We start from the raw sequence: 13811 nt of genomic DNA on the forward strand, positions 1-13811 counted from the left end.
ACCAATACGAAAGCTCCATTTGACATAACAATAGGAACGCTCCAATAGGAACCCCAATAGAAACGCTCAATTTTATTTGACAATATTCTGCACCAATAGTCACGCTCGATTTGACTTCGGAATATATTGAACCAATAGGAGCGCTCGATTTTCGTATATACGAGCGCGCGCAAATTTATCGTATTCAAACAGTGAAATTGATGAAATTGAGGAACAGAAAACATATATAAGATAATATTCAGTAACAATTACGAATAAGATTACGTTCTTAATGAAAAGCTTTTATGTCTTACACGAGTGACGCTGATATTGACAAAATATGACAAATAGATAGGCTAATATTTACATTCGGCAGTGTAGATAAATTTCTTTTGTATCTTTTTATATAATGCAATAATATAATTGACAAAAATAAAAATAACTGACAAAAAATGTAATATAAAGAAAAAAGGCACACGGCATCGTTTTGCTGATCCGAAAGAGGTTGGTCCAAATCCTAATAGAGACTTCTTTTTATAATGAACGTAATAGTTAAAAACAATTACTTTTTTTATTATCGGTAAAACCGGACGAATATACGCAATATGTTAGTATTACGTGAAAATATGTTAAAATTGAACTATTTACAGTTTTTAACACGATTTATCAATGCCTTGCAATTGTTTGCTTTGCTAGTACACTTCAATAAATCAAAATGAATCAAGCACATCAACGTCAAAACCACCGCATAAAGTTTGAACGAACAGTGCCTTTATTATGCTTTATGACTTCACTGTCATACTCTTTGAGCATTGTTTTATTCTTTTAGAAATCTCGCTGTACATATATATACATATATGCACGCACATATATATACATATATAATTATATACGCATATAATTATATACACATATATTTATTGTTAATAGATACGTATAGCATATAATTCTAATAATCGTCGAAATACAAAAATACACACGTACGATGCAGAATGATATATAAATTTTTATAGGAGACTTATTGTAACAGACAGGATATTATTTCATATTAATTACTATAAATGTATACATATCATATGAAGCATCCTATATACAGTACTAAGTCGCAAAATAAATATACAATATTATAAACATTCAATAATTCATATAACTCACATATTTTATCTATTAGTTGTCTATTATCTATTAGTTAGTTTACCAACAAATACGATTTATGTATGTAATAATATTTTACAAGAAAACGTTAATAATGTTGAAAGATGTTTTTGTATCGGAATCAGAACATTTTGAATTAATAATCGATTAATTTTCATTATATATGTATACATATAGTATACAGTTATATACGTATACATATAATCAACAAAATTTATTATTTAAACAAAAAAAGAATAATGAAATGAATTTACTGCGATAACAAGCCATGTAATATTGCCAAATCTAATTTACAGTATACAAAAACAAATGTAATATATAAATCTATACATCTGAACCAATAGAGATCTGTAAAACATTTTGTTCATATTATATCATACCTTATTTTTTTTGTGATGTCACATTTTACCAAAATTTGTGATAATTAAGTAATCTGCATTAACTACGATTTTTTAAGTTTACTAAACAGAGAAACTTTCTCCGCATCCACAAGTCCCTTTGATATTTGGATTATTAAAAACAAATTCGGAACTTAATTTAGTTTCCACATAATCCATTTCAGTACCCAGCAGAGACAACTGTGCCTTTTTGTCGATCATAATGCGAACTCCATCTTGAACAACCTCCTCATCAAGTTTACATTTTTCTTTGGCATAATCAAGAGTGTAACTTAGACCATTACATCCTCGTTGTTTCACACTGACCCTTAAACCGATCTGAAATAGGAAGTAGTTTTTATGCAATATCTGGCTCTAAAAAGTCAGCTATTTTATATTACAAAATATTTTACATCAATTATTAATATTTTGTATAATTTATAATTGAACAATTATTCTTGGAACAAAATCAACTTAATTAGTACTTGTAACAATATTCAAATCTTTAAAATTGAAATGGTCAATATATGAAAATAAATTTATTTTAAAATAAACACAGTGTTTTAGTTACTTTATAATAAATAAGAAGGTATTAAAGTAGAGGTCAAACTGTCTACTCACAAATTCGTTTTTGTCTTTTAATAATTCCTTAATTTTTTTTACTGCACTTGATGTCTGTAATAAAATAATTATAACATGAAAATCTAAAATATTTTTGCTTATTTGGAAATGGCAAATATTTTTATAAATAAACAAATTGGTACAAGATTATAATTCTCACAATTTAGAAATGAATACATATTCTATTACATGGAATAATATGCTGAGATTAATTATACAATGTGTGATATATGTGTATAAAAACAAAATTCATAAAAAGGATATAATCATTATTATTTACAGATTATTTATTATTATTTTTTTTTACAATGCTCTACTTGCATTTGATGAATTTTATTAAATGTTACAACAATATTCTACAAATTTAATACAGTTTCATATAACTTAAAGAAGGAACTGAGATATTTGTTATATTATATTAAATGTCAATATTAATCATTCAATTACAATTAATAAATTCATTATTTTTTTATGTATAAAATCATTAATTTTAATAAAGATATCGGTTAAAATATTCTAGATTTATATCTGTGCAAGTGTCTGAGAATATTTATAAATATTTGTTGATACTTATATTTATGTCACACATTATGTAATTATATTTAACTTTTGATATAAATAGTAATACAAAGTCAAATTATACATGTTTACATACCGAATAATAGAGAATAACTTAATATTCACTATACAAAGTTCTTATAAGATATTTCATAACTACAAAAAGAAATGTTTATCCACAAATTAATAGCTAATTATTGATACATATCTTTTATTGTTTTGTGAAAATTATAAACAGCTAAAATCATGGAAATTTCTATGAAGATAAATAAGTAGTCAATGTGTTATTATATGTAATAACATTGGTTTTAAGAATAAGAATTATACATCAACATATCAACATAGACTGAAAACTGAACCTTAACCTTTCAGTGTTCAAAATATACATACGTTCGTAGCAATATTAACTAACACCATGTACTAATAATCTAGAATTATTACATATTTATATATGTGTATGTTAATTATTCACTTACTAATGTAAGCGCAGCTCGTGTAGCAAGTATTTTTCTACCTTTGACAGCACGAACAGTAGCTGCAGCAGCTACGGAAGAAGCCATATTGATCTCGTAACGTCGATACTGCGTATGAACACATGTAAAATATATGTGTACAAGGAATGATATAACTATATTCATAAAAACATACACAGGTATAGTAGATGATGCATTTAGAATACAGAATTTTAGGATTGACGATTGACATCGACTGAATCGCTGATATACATATGTATTTCCATGCATCAGTGGACCGAATGCTGCCAAATTGCAGTAACAAACAATGAGGAATTTTCTACGCACCGGTAGACTACAATTTTTAATATAGCAAAGTCGATTCTGTAAGATTGTTTCGACATATGTTCAGGTTATCCCAAATAAAGGTAGCAATAAATATAACATCAGAGAGAAAAGATTAAGATTGTATTTAATTTGTAATTGTATCATTTATTTAACACTTGGGTAAATTGAACATAGTACAACGTAGGTATCAAGTATCAATTGAAAGGTAACAAACAACTATCGAATAACCTTTTTCACTTCTCGTGGCAAATGGGAACTGCTACGAATCAACGTAATAATATAAGTTTCATTAATCTACTTGCATACAAAAACGATCATTATAATCGATTAAAATTGCTCAGCGGGCAATAAAGTTATAAATTTGAAACTGAAGTATGCGCGTATCATTTTCTCAATGTCCTTTAACCTAAAATAGAAGTATGCGATATAGAAGAAATTTGAAATCGCACTTCACGTTTAACGCGATAAACCATACGAATTTTGTAAAGAGTAATAATTTGGACGCTATCCAATTCCAATTATAATGTTCTATCACATAATCATAATATTCGGATTTCGAACGTTATTGGTAAATTAATAGGTAAGCTAAATATTAACGAGAATAAAGTAATCGATAAAATTAATAGTTGGTGCTATTCGTGGAAATTTATATATCTTATTCGTTTCTATAAGTAAAAGTATTACTTATATATTATTTTGTATAAATTATAGAATGTGTGAAATAAATTTGTTAATGCGTCTGAGGAGTTTTTCTGTGAAGATAACAAGCACGTAATGCATTACCTGAAAGATGTGGCTGTAAACAAACGTCAGCTCAACGTTACTTAATAGACTTTTAAATAATTTACATTAGAATGATTAATATAACATTGATATATATTAGCTGAGCTGAAGTTTTATGTACTAATGTAAAAAATAATAATTTGCACGTCAAATGAATTTGTTGCGAAAACGTGTATTAAAACTCATAAATTGTTTTGACGAAAGTAAGTATTATTGTTCTTGGAAATGTGATTACGACGTATTATAAAATTAGTTTTCATACCGATCAACATATTCCTCGAAATAAAACTCTTTAAAACATAACCTCCGCTGTTACTACATATACAAATAAACGTGTCGTCACTAAAAAAAAATGATGACATACTGGCCAAATTTCTTTTATATGACTGTAAAAACTATATTACTTTGGTTGCAGGATCTTATTAAAGTAGTTATCCGTCAGGATGCCAGGGAAGATAAAAGTAAAAGTATTGGCGGGTCGCAACCTGCCAGTAATGGATCGTTCTGGTGATACGACGGATGCATACGTCGAATTAAAATTTGGCAATATAACGTTTAAAACAGACGTATGCAGAAAATCGCTCAATCCTCAATGGAATTCAGAATGGTACAGGTTCGAAGTTGAGGATTCTGAACTGCAGGATGAGCCATTGCAGATCCGATTAATGGACCATGATACCTATTCTGCAAACGATGCAATAGGCAAAGTTTATATAAACTTAAATCCATTATTGTTGCCTGGTGTTCCTCCCACAGTTAAAAATATCTGGACATTAGAGGCTGCAATGAATACCAACGCTGGCTCTCAGAGTGGTGTGTATTTGTTCTTAACGGTAGAACATTCAAACAAATTTAATAAGATTTTATTCTAGGTTCTGTTATGACTGGATGGATACCAGTGTATGATACAATGCATGGGATTCGTGGCGAAGTTAATATTATTGTTAAAGTAGAGTTATTTTCTGATTTTAATAGATTTAGACAATCTTCCTGTGGAGTACAATTTTTTTATTGTAAATATATAGAGTATTTATCAAACATTAGAAATTATTTTTTTAAAATGTGGTATGTAGTATAATGTTCTTTCAGCACCAAATATACCTCACGGATATCATACTCAAAGTATACACGGTTTTGTAGAAGAATTAGTTGTTAGTGATGATCCTGAATACAAATGGATTGATAAGATAAGAACACCCAGAGCCTCAAACGAGGCAAGGCAAACATTATTTTTTAAACTAAGTGGAGAAGTTCAAAGGAAAATTGGCTTGAAAGCTCTAGACCTTGGTGGAAATGCTGTTATCGGGTAAATTACAGACACAATGCATAAATATTGATTGAAGAAGTTTTTATCACACTATTTTGTCATAATTAGGTATCTACAAAATTTTGACCTGGAAGGTGAATCTGGAATTGTAGCACGGGGGATAGGTACAGCCGTTACACTTGTGAAATTGCAGGATACCTTGAACTTTTCATCTGACGATATAGAAGAGTAAGTATATACAATACTGTTCACTGTATCGCATTTAGCTTAATCTTTTATAGACCAGTTCTGCGTTAATTGTACCCTAATTCTTACACACTTAAATTTTTTACCAAGTATCTTTTAATATAACAATGTTGGTAATACTAAAAATATATTGAAGTGTTCTGTGTTGTGAATTATAATGCTGATTATTTAATCTGAGAGATGAAGTTTGTCCTACTGCACATTTTTTGTACAAGTACGAATTGTTATACTGCTTATTCATAACTAAGTGCATGTAAAAGGAATCAAACTATTATTTTTCAATTAAAAAGTTACTAATTTTTTTAGTTAATTCTAGTAGGTGATAAAATATTAATTAAACTTTTTATTACTCAAAAATAAACATTAACATTTAGTCAACAAGTACTTGATACTGATAATGTGTATTTATTTCATTTTCAAATATATGGTTTAAAGTTTGATGCGTCTGTATACAATAGATAAATAGATTTTAACCACTTTACATTCATAGTGTATTCACATATTTCAAGCGTATTCGATCTCATTTCAACTTCTACGAATTGGGTGTCCTATTTCTCTGGAATTGTTACTTTTACATAAAAAGATATAAATATTTTATAATCTTTTTATCCCTATATTCCGTTTACGTACTATTTATTATTTATTTTGAGAAACGTTTCATTTCGTGATGCGATTGCTAGCGTAAAAATATAGACTACCAAAGCTACAGCAATACTTTATAAAACTTCTAATCAGTATATAATTTTTTTAGGACACCCGGTATGTAGAAGCTAGATCGAGGTCTGATGCGCGTGCATTAAAACCAGGACGATGTGTGTAGAAAACGGAGCACTGCGATAGACTGGAAATAAGTAGGTACGCTACACGCGCATCCAACTTTGATCATTGATAGTAAAAAAGATTAGAGATCTTTAATTGAATGAAAAATATTGAGAATTCTTATATACGAACTAATTAGGCCTTTTTCTTTCTATCCACCTGCATGTGTCAACATAGGGCATTCTTTTCACAACACAAAGCACAAAAGGAACGTACAGGACTCGATGAGAGTATGCCGTTATATCCCGTTACTTCCACTCATATCCTTGATCCTCGTTTTGCGAGTACACAAACCACGCGTGTAAAGGATGATTTTCCACATCATTCAAAGATATCTAGAAATCCTCGGCGAATTATAACAAAGACTGAATGTCCTTGCCGTAAATTACGCGACGTAAGAACTATTGAGAAGTCATCGGACACGAATAATTTAAAGAAAACTCCAGTTTCATACCCAACTTCAACTGAATCTATTATTCAAGATGCATCCATAAGAATGATGCTAGCGTTGGAAGATGAAAGAGGTGAAAGCAAAAATATATTGGACGTCCGCAAAAATTTGAGGAGACTGTTTAGTACAAGTGATACAGAAAGTAAATCTAGTACTTCTTGGTTAAATAGTTCAGCTAGGTCTTCCGTTGGAAGTATTCAATATTCAAAGAAAGGGAAAGCACTTAAGGACAGTAAAGAAGGAGTTGCCGCCCTTTTAATAAAGTCTATACATAGTGTTCCTTTGGAGCATGTTAAGGAAGATCATGAATTATCAACAGCCCTTTCTCTGTCTGATAATACGAAGGAACGCGAAAATGTCGATGAACATGCTATCCAAAAAGGAAAAGATAAGGATAATTTTAAAGGTGAAATTTATACCGTAACCCCGAAAGAACAGATGAAGAGGGAACACGATTCTTCGTTCGAAGAAAACACATCTAGCTCTAACGGCTTTTCGAATGAATCATCAATTGATAGTACTAGTTATAATATCTTAAACGATTCAAAATTTTCAACCGACGAAGAATTGGACGTAATCGATCAGTTTAGGAAACTTCGTAGAGCCGATACTTTCCCTTCATTAAAAAGAAAACCAATGCAAGTAAGGTCACAAGGAACAGATAGCGATACGTGTCCTCTTCACGAAGAGAGTACATCCCCTCCACTTGTTAAATGCCTATCTATGAATCAAATATTGACATTTAATTTCGAATTTGCTGCAAGTTTGGAAATAAGGAAAGATCATCCGCAAACAGCAGCAGCAGAGTTTAATAAAAATCTGGAAGGTGGGAAAGTTTTACAAAGCCAGCAAAGTAGTGAAAATTCACAAGACTTTAATCTTCCGCTCGCGACGAGTACGCCCGTAGAAAATTCTGTAGAAGAAACGAAATCGGATTCTTCAATTATTGATGTAGCAAAAAAATTAACTGCTCTTGTTACTGATTATGAAAAATGTGACGAACTTAAACAATGTAATCAAATTTCTGTAATAAGGGAATCTACTTCAGAAGATATTTTGAATGATGTGGACAATATGAAAGATAATGAATCATCTTACGCCGATGATTGTGAAGTACCTATCTCGGCGTATTCTCTGTTGCAAAGTGCAAGTAAAACTGAAAGTAAAGATAAGATAGCAATACCTAGGCGGATAGATAGAGATTTCTTTCAAAGATTTCCTTCTGTGATCGATGAGGTAGATGAAATCACTTTGAAAGGCTCTTTTAAAGATAAGCAAAATACTGAAAGATTAGAGGAGGGCGATGCATTAAAATTAACTTTATTAACACGATCACTTCCATCATTACAACAGTATGAATTCTCTACTGCAGAGTCAAATTCAAGAAAAGATCTGGATAATAAACTAACGCCAGAAACTATGTCGAAAACTTCGTCTAGCATCGAAAGTTTATTACAATCTTCGTGCAACGAAACTTTTGATGTAATTCACAAGAATAGACAACGTCGTATGTTAGATTTAATCAGAATAATTGACACGAAAATGATGGTGCATCCGCTTCATCATAATAACAACGATGGTCACTTTAGAAGGAAAAGACGAGATAGAGCATGCAGAAATATTAATCCTCGGAGTTTACATCAGAATTTGCATAATCAGTTTCTGAAAAAACACCTCCACAATCACAAACGGGCAAAAGTTACACGTGTGTCCTCGTTCTCTAAAGATTTTCCTTTAGGCGAATCCATGCCAACATTGCGTACACCTGACACCTCGTCCTACAATTCCTCTCTCGAGAGTGTTATCATCTACGACACGCTAATTCGATCACATTTATGCAGAACAACTGAGTCCTTTTATTCGAGAGATAACTTCATAACCAAAAGATCTACAGTCGATCCGAAAACGTACGAGATTGCTGCGAAAGAATTAACTCTAGATGCACAAAGCAGCGATTCGTTTAAAAATGATAGTAACACCATAGAAATGAATCAACTAAAGCCAAAAGATACTAACCATTCGACATCATTCACATCTGTAGATCATGCGGTACATGAGAGTCATAGCATTTGTAATATAAGAAAGGCATTAGATCAGGATGAATTAACTAATATTACTAACACTGCTAATATGACTTACAACTCGTGTGTGTCCCCTCCTTCCCTCGATCATAGGCAACAAGATGAGGCATCTCTAAGTCCGTCTTATCCACTTCCGGCTGTTCCTCCTATGGTTTCAAAAGTATGCCAATTACCGACGACTAAGGCACAACCCACTGCCCCGTTGCATCGAAGATCCAGTGATTCCGATTTGAGCATTACTCCAAAAGGTGAGCTTTCTTAATTATACACTAATTACATCCCTATCTAATTTAAGTTAAGATAGAGAATGTAGAAAGTATTTATTTTTGATCAATCTGGAATGACTCGTGAATATACATATTTGGAGTTGTTTTTAATGTAGTGCCACGAGTGCACTTTATTCACGAAATCCATTGATCTGCAGGTGATTTATTATGGGTCAAAATTCAAATTACAGGGTGCCTCATAAAGTGAGTTATAGCCAGCAAAGAAGAAATTCCTGAAACAAAAATAGCATATTTCATGATGATCCTACATGGTTCTAGGTAATTTCTTTTTTAATTTATGTATGATTAAGAGTATCATTTCCTGAAAAATTATTTTCTTTATCTCCTTCTTTGCTTATTACTTACCGAATATCTACATTGCTGAACAAGGAATCACTTTATGAGACATTCTTACTTTATGACATGTAATTACAATACATGTTTCAATAAATATTTTGTTCTTAGATTAATTTATTTCGTCGTAACAAAAATAGAAAGTGCAATGTACATTATAGGCAACTCATTTGGAGCAAATGATAGATCAACGACTGGATTATTGAAAACGTCAACTGCTGTGATAAGAACCATGAATCAAGATGCATTTGAAATGTTAGAATACCCATTTATTACGATGCAACAGTACCCGCCAGGATTTATTTTGCATATCGGTAAGCATTTCATTATTTAGATATCTTAATTTACGTTTATTTACGACTTTGTCGCAAAGTTTAATCATAAAGCGTGTACTTCGAGACAGGTGGTCTTGTAAGCTCAAGATCAGTCAAACTTCTCGAAAGGATCAGCAATTTAGAAGAACCCGAGAGTCGTGATGCCTGGTGGAAAGAAGTTAGAATGGAAGTTCGATCGCATGCGAGAGCATTAGCGTGTAACGTAGTGATTGGTTACAAAGAGGAAACTAGTATTTGGTAAAAACTAGGATAAGACATTTAAACGTAGTTTATGATGACATTGTTTTACGCTTTTTACTGTTACTCTTTTTCTTGTAGCGATGATGTCTGCGTGTTAAATGCATATGGAACTGCAGCAGTAATTAATCTTCATAGCTCAAGTCAGGATGTAGACAATGTTTTTGTTAGCAAAGCACAATCTGGATCCGGTGTTAATGCCACGGAAGCAGAACGCGAGAAAGCTCAACAGAAATCTGCACCTATAAAAGAAGAGAAAAGCGATACGGATACGTCTGTGCCAACTTCTATGCAAACTTGCAAAGTAAGGCATATGTCAGAGAGTAGAGATCACGAGAGAGATGTCCAATTTCAAAGTAAATGCAGTCTCTGTCATCTACCGTACAACGAAGCGAGTGTTCCGTTTCGTGTAAACGTTTCAAAATGCGGTATATGCAAACGTGCCAGAGTACCGGATGTGATGTTCACTACTATAGAGTTACCAGAAAACGTATTAATGACCGGACGAGGATGCATCATTCAAGCTACCGCGTGTAAAGCCAAGAAAGATCTCAGAGGAGAATTAAATGCCAAGGAGATATCCGATTGCTTACCATTTTTAGAATACGAATTGCATAGTTTACTCTTAAACAAATTAAAAGTCAAAGGAATGAATTCGATATTTGGCTTGAAGTTACAGATCTCTGTTGGTGAACGACTAATCATTGGTATGGCTGTGGGTACGGCTATATTTTTAACCGCCTTACCCACACCCTCTGTTCCACAAATTGCCTCTGGAAATTCTTGGCATAAAGAGGAGCAATTAGCAGAAATTCAGAAAACTTTAGTCGAAACAGTCAAACAGAACAGAGAATTCTATCGGCTCAAATCTGTTGGGGTAGGTGTTTTATCGATCATTTTTGAAATTGAAAATAATCAATAATCAACTTATGTATTTGTTATAGGACGTTGAAAATGGACGTGTCACAACTTCTGATACCGATGAGTCGGACGATGATCTCCCAGATTTAGATTTTAGCGTAGGTCCGAGAGATACTTGTGTGCTAGAAGTGGATGACATCGAAGATATGGATAGAATATCGTTACTGATGGATGATAGGCCTCCGGAGGATTTCCACGTAGTAAATACTCAAACGATTCCTGGTTTAGACGAGTTGGAAATCGTGAGGAATTTGCAAATGTTTACTCAAATTTCGAGAACGAAAATTCCCACTGGACAATTTGCATCAATGCCCTCTAAATATTTTGCTAGATTACTTCAGGTACCGTTGTATTTAGTTTTCAATCGTTAATTTACGCGTAATAAAATCATTATTAATTTAATCGTAGATTAAATGATTGATCTTTCGTTTCAGTCTGTATATTTCAAATTAAGAAGAATGATCCCCTGTGCGCTCTGTGACATGCAATTTAAGTTGGCGCTTCCCGAGCCAGATGAAATACAATTCACAGTAATTGGTATGGCCCTTGGATTAGGAGATCCTGTAAAAATAAATAAATCTAAGAAAAAGCTGATAAGTCATTCTGCAAGTAAAGACCAAGTTAAAAGACAAGGTAGGTACCATAAGCTGTTTACAAATTCTTGTTATACTCGAAGTATTTATTAATTAAAATGTATTATATATTTAGATGATAGTGATATGATATTTAATCTTGACGTGGATCATACGGAAGTCTCGTCGGATAATGTATCTAGCAGCAATATGAATTCAGCTACCCTAGTTCATGCGCCATCGCTGAAATCCCGGACTCGTTCGCCATTACGATCCAAGATTTTTACAACACGTAAACATAAACATGTAAGTGTTTCGATGTGAGAAGAATTATCTTGTGAAGCATGCGATTCAAATGATTGTGATTATAAATTGTAATTAAAACGAACAGGTGCCTTTAAAGGGAAGGTACGGTGTAGATATAACACCTCTGTCTTATCTACCGGGTGGCCGCATAGAAAGGTATCTAGGAAATTTAAACTTTTTCTTCATTCGTGAGAGCACATCCATCAGAGAAGTTAGTATTGTTTTTTACATGAACGGATATAAGAAATAAATTGACGAAAATTAATAATATTCTACCTATTACAGAATGGTGGTCTGAGTGGATTTACTCATAGTTTTGTGATGGAAGTTTTGGCAATCGTTCGCGCGCATATTACGGCCTTGGGTGGTAATGCGATGGTAGCATTTTTTATGACTAAGTGCGTACTCCTCCACAGTCCGCACAAAAACCAAGTACGTATAATTTTTCTAACCTTTAGTAAGTTCGACTGGTGGAATATAGCTAAGGGAAAGTTATATTTTAGGGTCAATGTTTAATAAATGTCGGTGGAGATGTGGTATCCGTGTCGTACTTCACAGACGAAAAACACTGTGGTGTTTCAAATTGCTGACCCCAACCTCCACATTCTGCACCTCCATAGCTACAACCGCACTCCGAGAAGCAACGTCGCAGATTTGACTTCTCGCTGATCGACGAACTCCGTTAATCGTTTTGGACAGATCGTATCTTTTATCTTACAATCCTGTGATAGGATAGGGTTTGTAAATATTCGAATCTTTAGCGTATAAGTACTATAAGTTACGAGAATTCGATTGATGGATTTAGATAAGTTTGTCAAATTTCGTAAATTTAGTCAAGAGGCTTTCTCTAACGAAAACGATAATTGTGTTACAAGACGCACATGTTCGATTCAGCACGGTCTTAGGTAGGCCTTTTAAGGAATTCTAAATGCTGCTTCGATGATTAGGTGCCTTGGAAATTGCACAGAAAATTTGCGAACAATTCTTTTGTCCAACGAAGTAGGTAGTCGTTGGAGGCAAATTGTATGATTCAGGCATCTGAATGGATTCCCATTTCTCGTTCGGTTGTAACAATAACAGCAAAAAGGAAAGACGTAGACGCTTCCTAAGTTCTGACACAGATGAAAGTGCGGTGATCGATGTTAGTGTGGATAAGCGTTCGCTCTCTTTAAAGGATGATAACGATCGACGTTGCTGGCTCGTAAAAATGAATTTGCCAGTTAACATTTGTTTATAATTTTGCAGATATTAGAGTAAGAGAAGGGTATACATATAAATAATCTTGATCGTTATGGGACAGAAATTCGAGTTTTACGACCTTTTTGTCTAAGGTTGAGGAATATCTTTTCCGAAATTCAAAGCTACGTAAAATGTACAAAATTAGATTACGAGACAGAGTACGGCTTACAAAGTATCCCGTGTATTTGGATTGTTATGCATGTGTCTCCAATCCTTTACATTTGGTCGTTGTTTGTCGATAATCGTACGAATTTATTGTTATCGATTTAATGCTTGTTCTGCGAGAATTAAACGACGTGATAAATGTGCATTGCAAAATGTATTTGTGTTTTAATTTAACATAGTTATTGATTATTAATCCCTCTGTTACAATGTGATTAAATAAAATCGTCGTGTAATTAAATATTAAAATTTTTTAAATTACGTTTTGATATTAAAGCATCC

General features: G+C 32.6%; 2 protein-coding genes across 4 annotated transcripts; one reads left to right on the forward strand and one right to left on the reverse strand.

Annotated features, from left to right (window-relative positions):
* Nucleotides 1-1383: 1383 nt before the first annotated feature.
* Nucleotides 1384-4410, reverse strand: LOC117236362 (iron-sulfur cluster assembly 1 homolog, mitochondrial). The gene is made up of 4 exons (XM_033499229.1): nucleotides 4274-4410; nucleotides 3167-3271; nucleotides 2133-2186; nucleotides 1384-1850 (listed from the first exon to the last, which is right to left on the reverse strand). The coding sequence occupies exons 2-4, from the start codon at nucleotides 3248-3250 to the stop codon at nucleotides 1596-1598; spliced, it is 393 nt and encodes a 130-aa protein (XP_033355120.1). The 5' UTR covers nucleotides 3251-3271; nucleotides 4274-4410; the 3' UTR covers nucleotides 1384-1595.
* LOC117236356 (C2 domain-containing protein 5) lies at nucleotides 3345-13770 on the forward strand. 3 transcript variants are annotated; one of them, XM_033499215.1, is made up of 15 exons: nucleotides 3345-4070; nucleotides 4689-5086; nucleotides 5146-5286; nucleotides 5363-5579; nucleotides 5649-5768; nucleotides 6783-9385; nucleotides 9919-10071; nucleotides 10161-10329; nucleotides 10411-11206; nucleotides 11274-11591; nucleotides 11685-11883; nucleotides 11959-12128; nucleotides 12214-12339; nucleotides 12414-12560; nucleotides 12632-13770. In XM_033499215.1, exons 2-15 carry the CDS (start codon nucleotides 4717-4719, stop codon nucleotides 12716-12718), a joined length of 5616 nt encoding a protein of 1871 aa, XP_033355106.1. In that variant the 5' UTR covers nucleotides 3345-4070; nucleotides 4689-4716; the 3' UTR covers nucleotides 12719-13770. The 3 variants fall into 3 exon arrangements, with proteins under 3 accessions (XP_033355106.1, XP_033355105.1, XP_033355107.1); XM_033499214.1 differs by lacking the exon at nucleotides 3345-4070 and adding an exon at nucleotides 4253-4476; XM_033499216.1 differs by lacking the exons at nucleotides 3345-4070; nucleotides 4689-5086; nucleotides 5146-5286; nucleotides 5363-5579; nucleotides 5649-5768 and adding an exon at nucleotides 6538-6641.
* The last annotated feature ends 41 nt before the right edge of the window (nucleotides 13771-13811 follow it).

The sequence above is a fragment of the Bombus vosnesenskii genome, unplaced genomic scaffold (genome assembly GCF_011952255.1).
Source record: "Bombus vosnesenskii isolate JDL3184/JDL3185 unplaced genomic scaffold, Bvos_JDL3184-5_v1.1 scf7180000013348, whole genome shotgun sequence".
NCBI lineage: Eukaryota > Metazoa > Arthropoda > Insecta > Hymenoptera > Apidae > Bombus > Bombus vosnesenskii.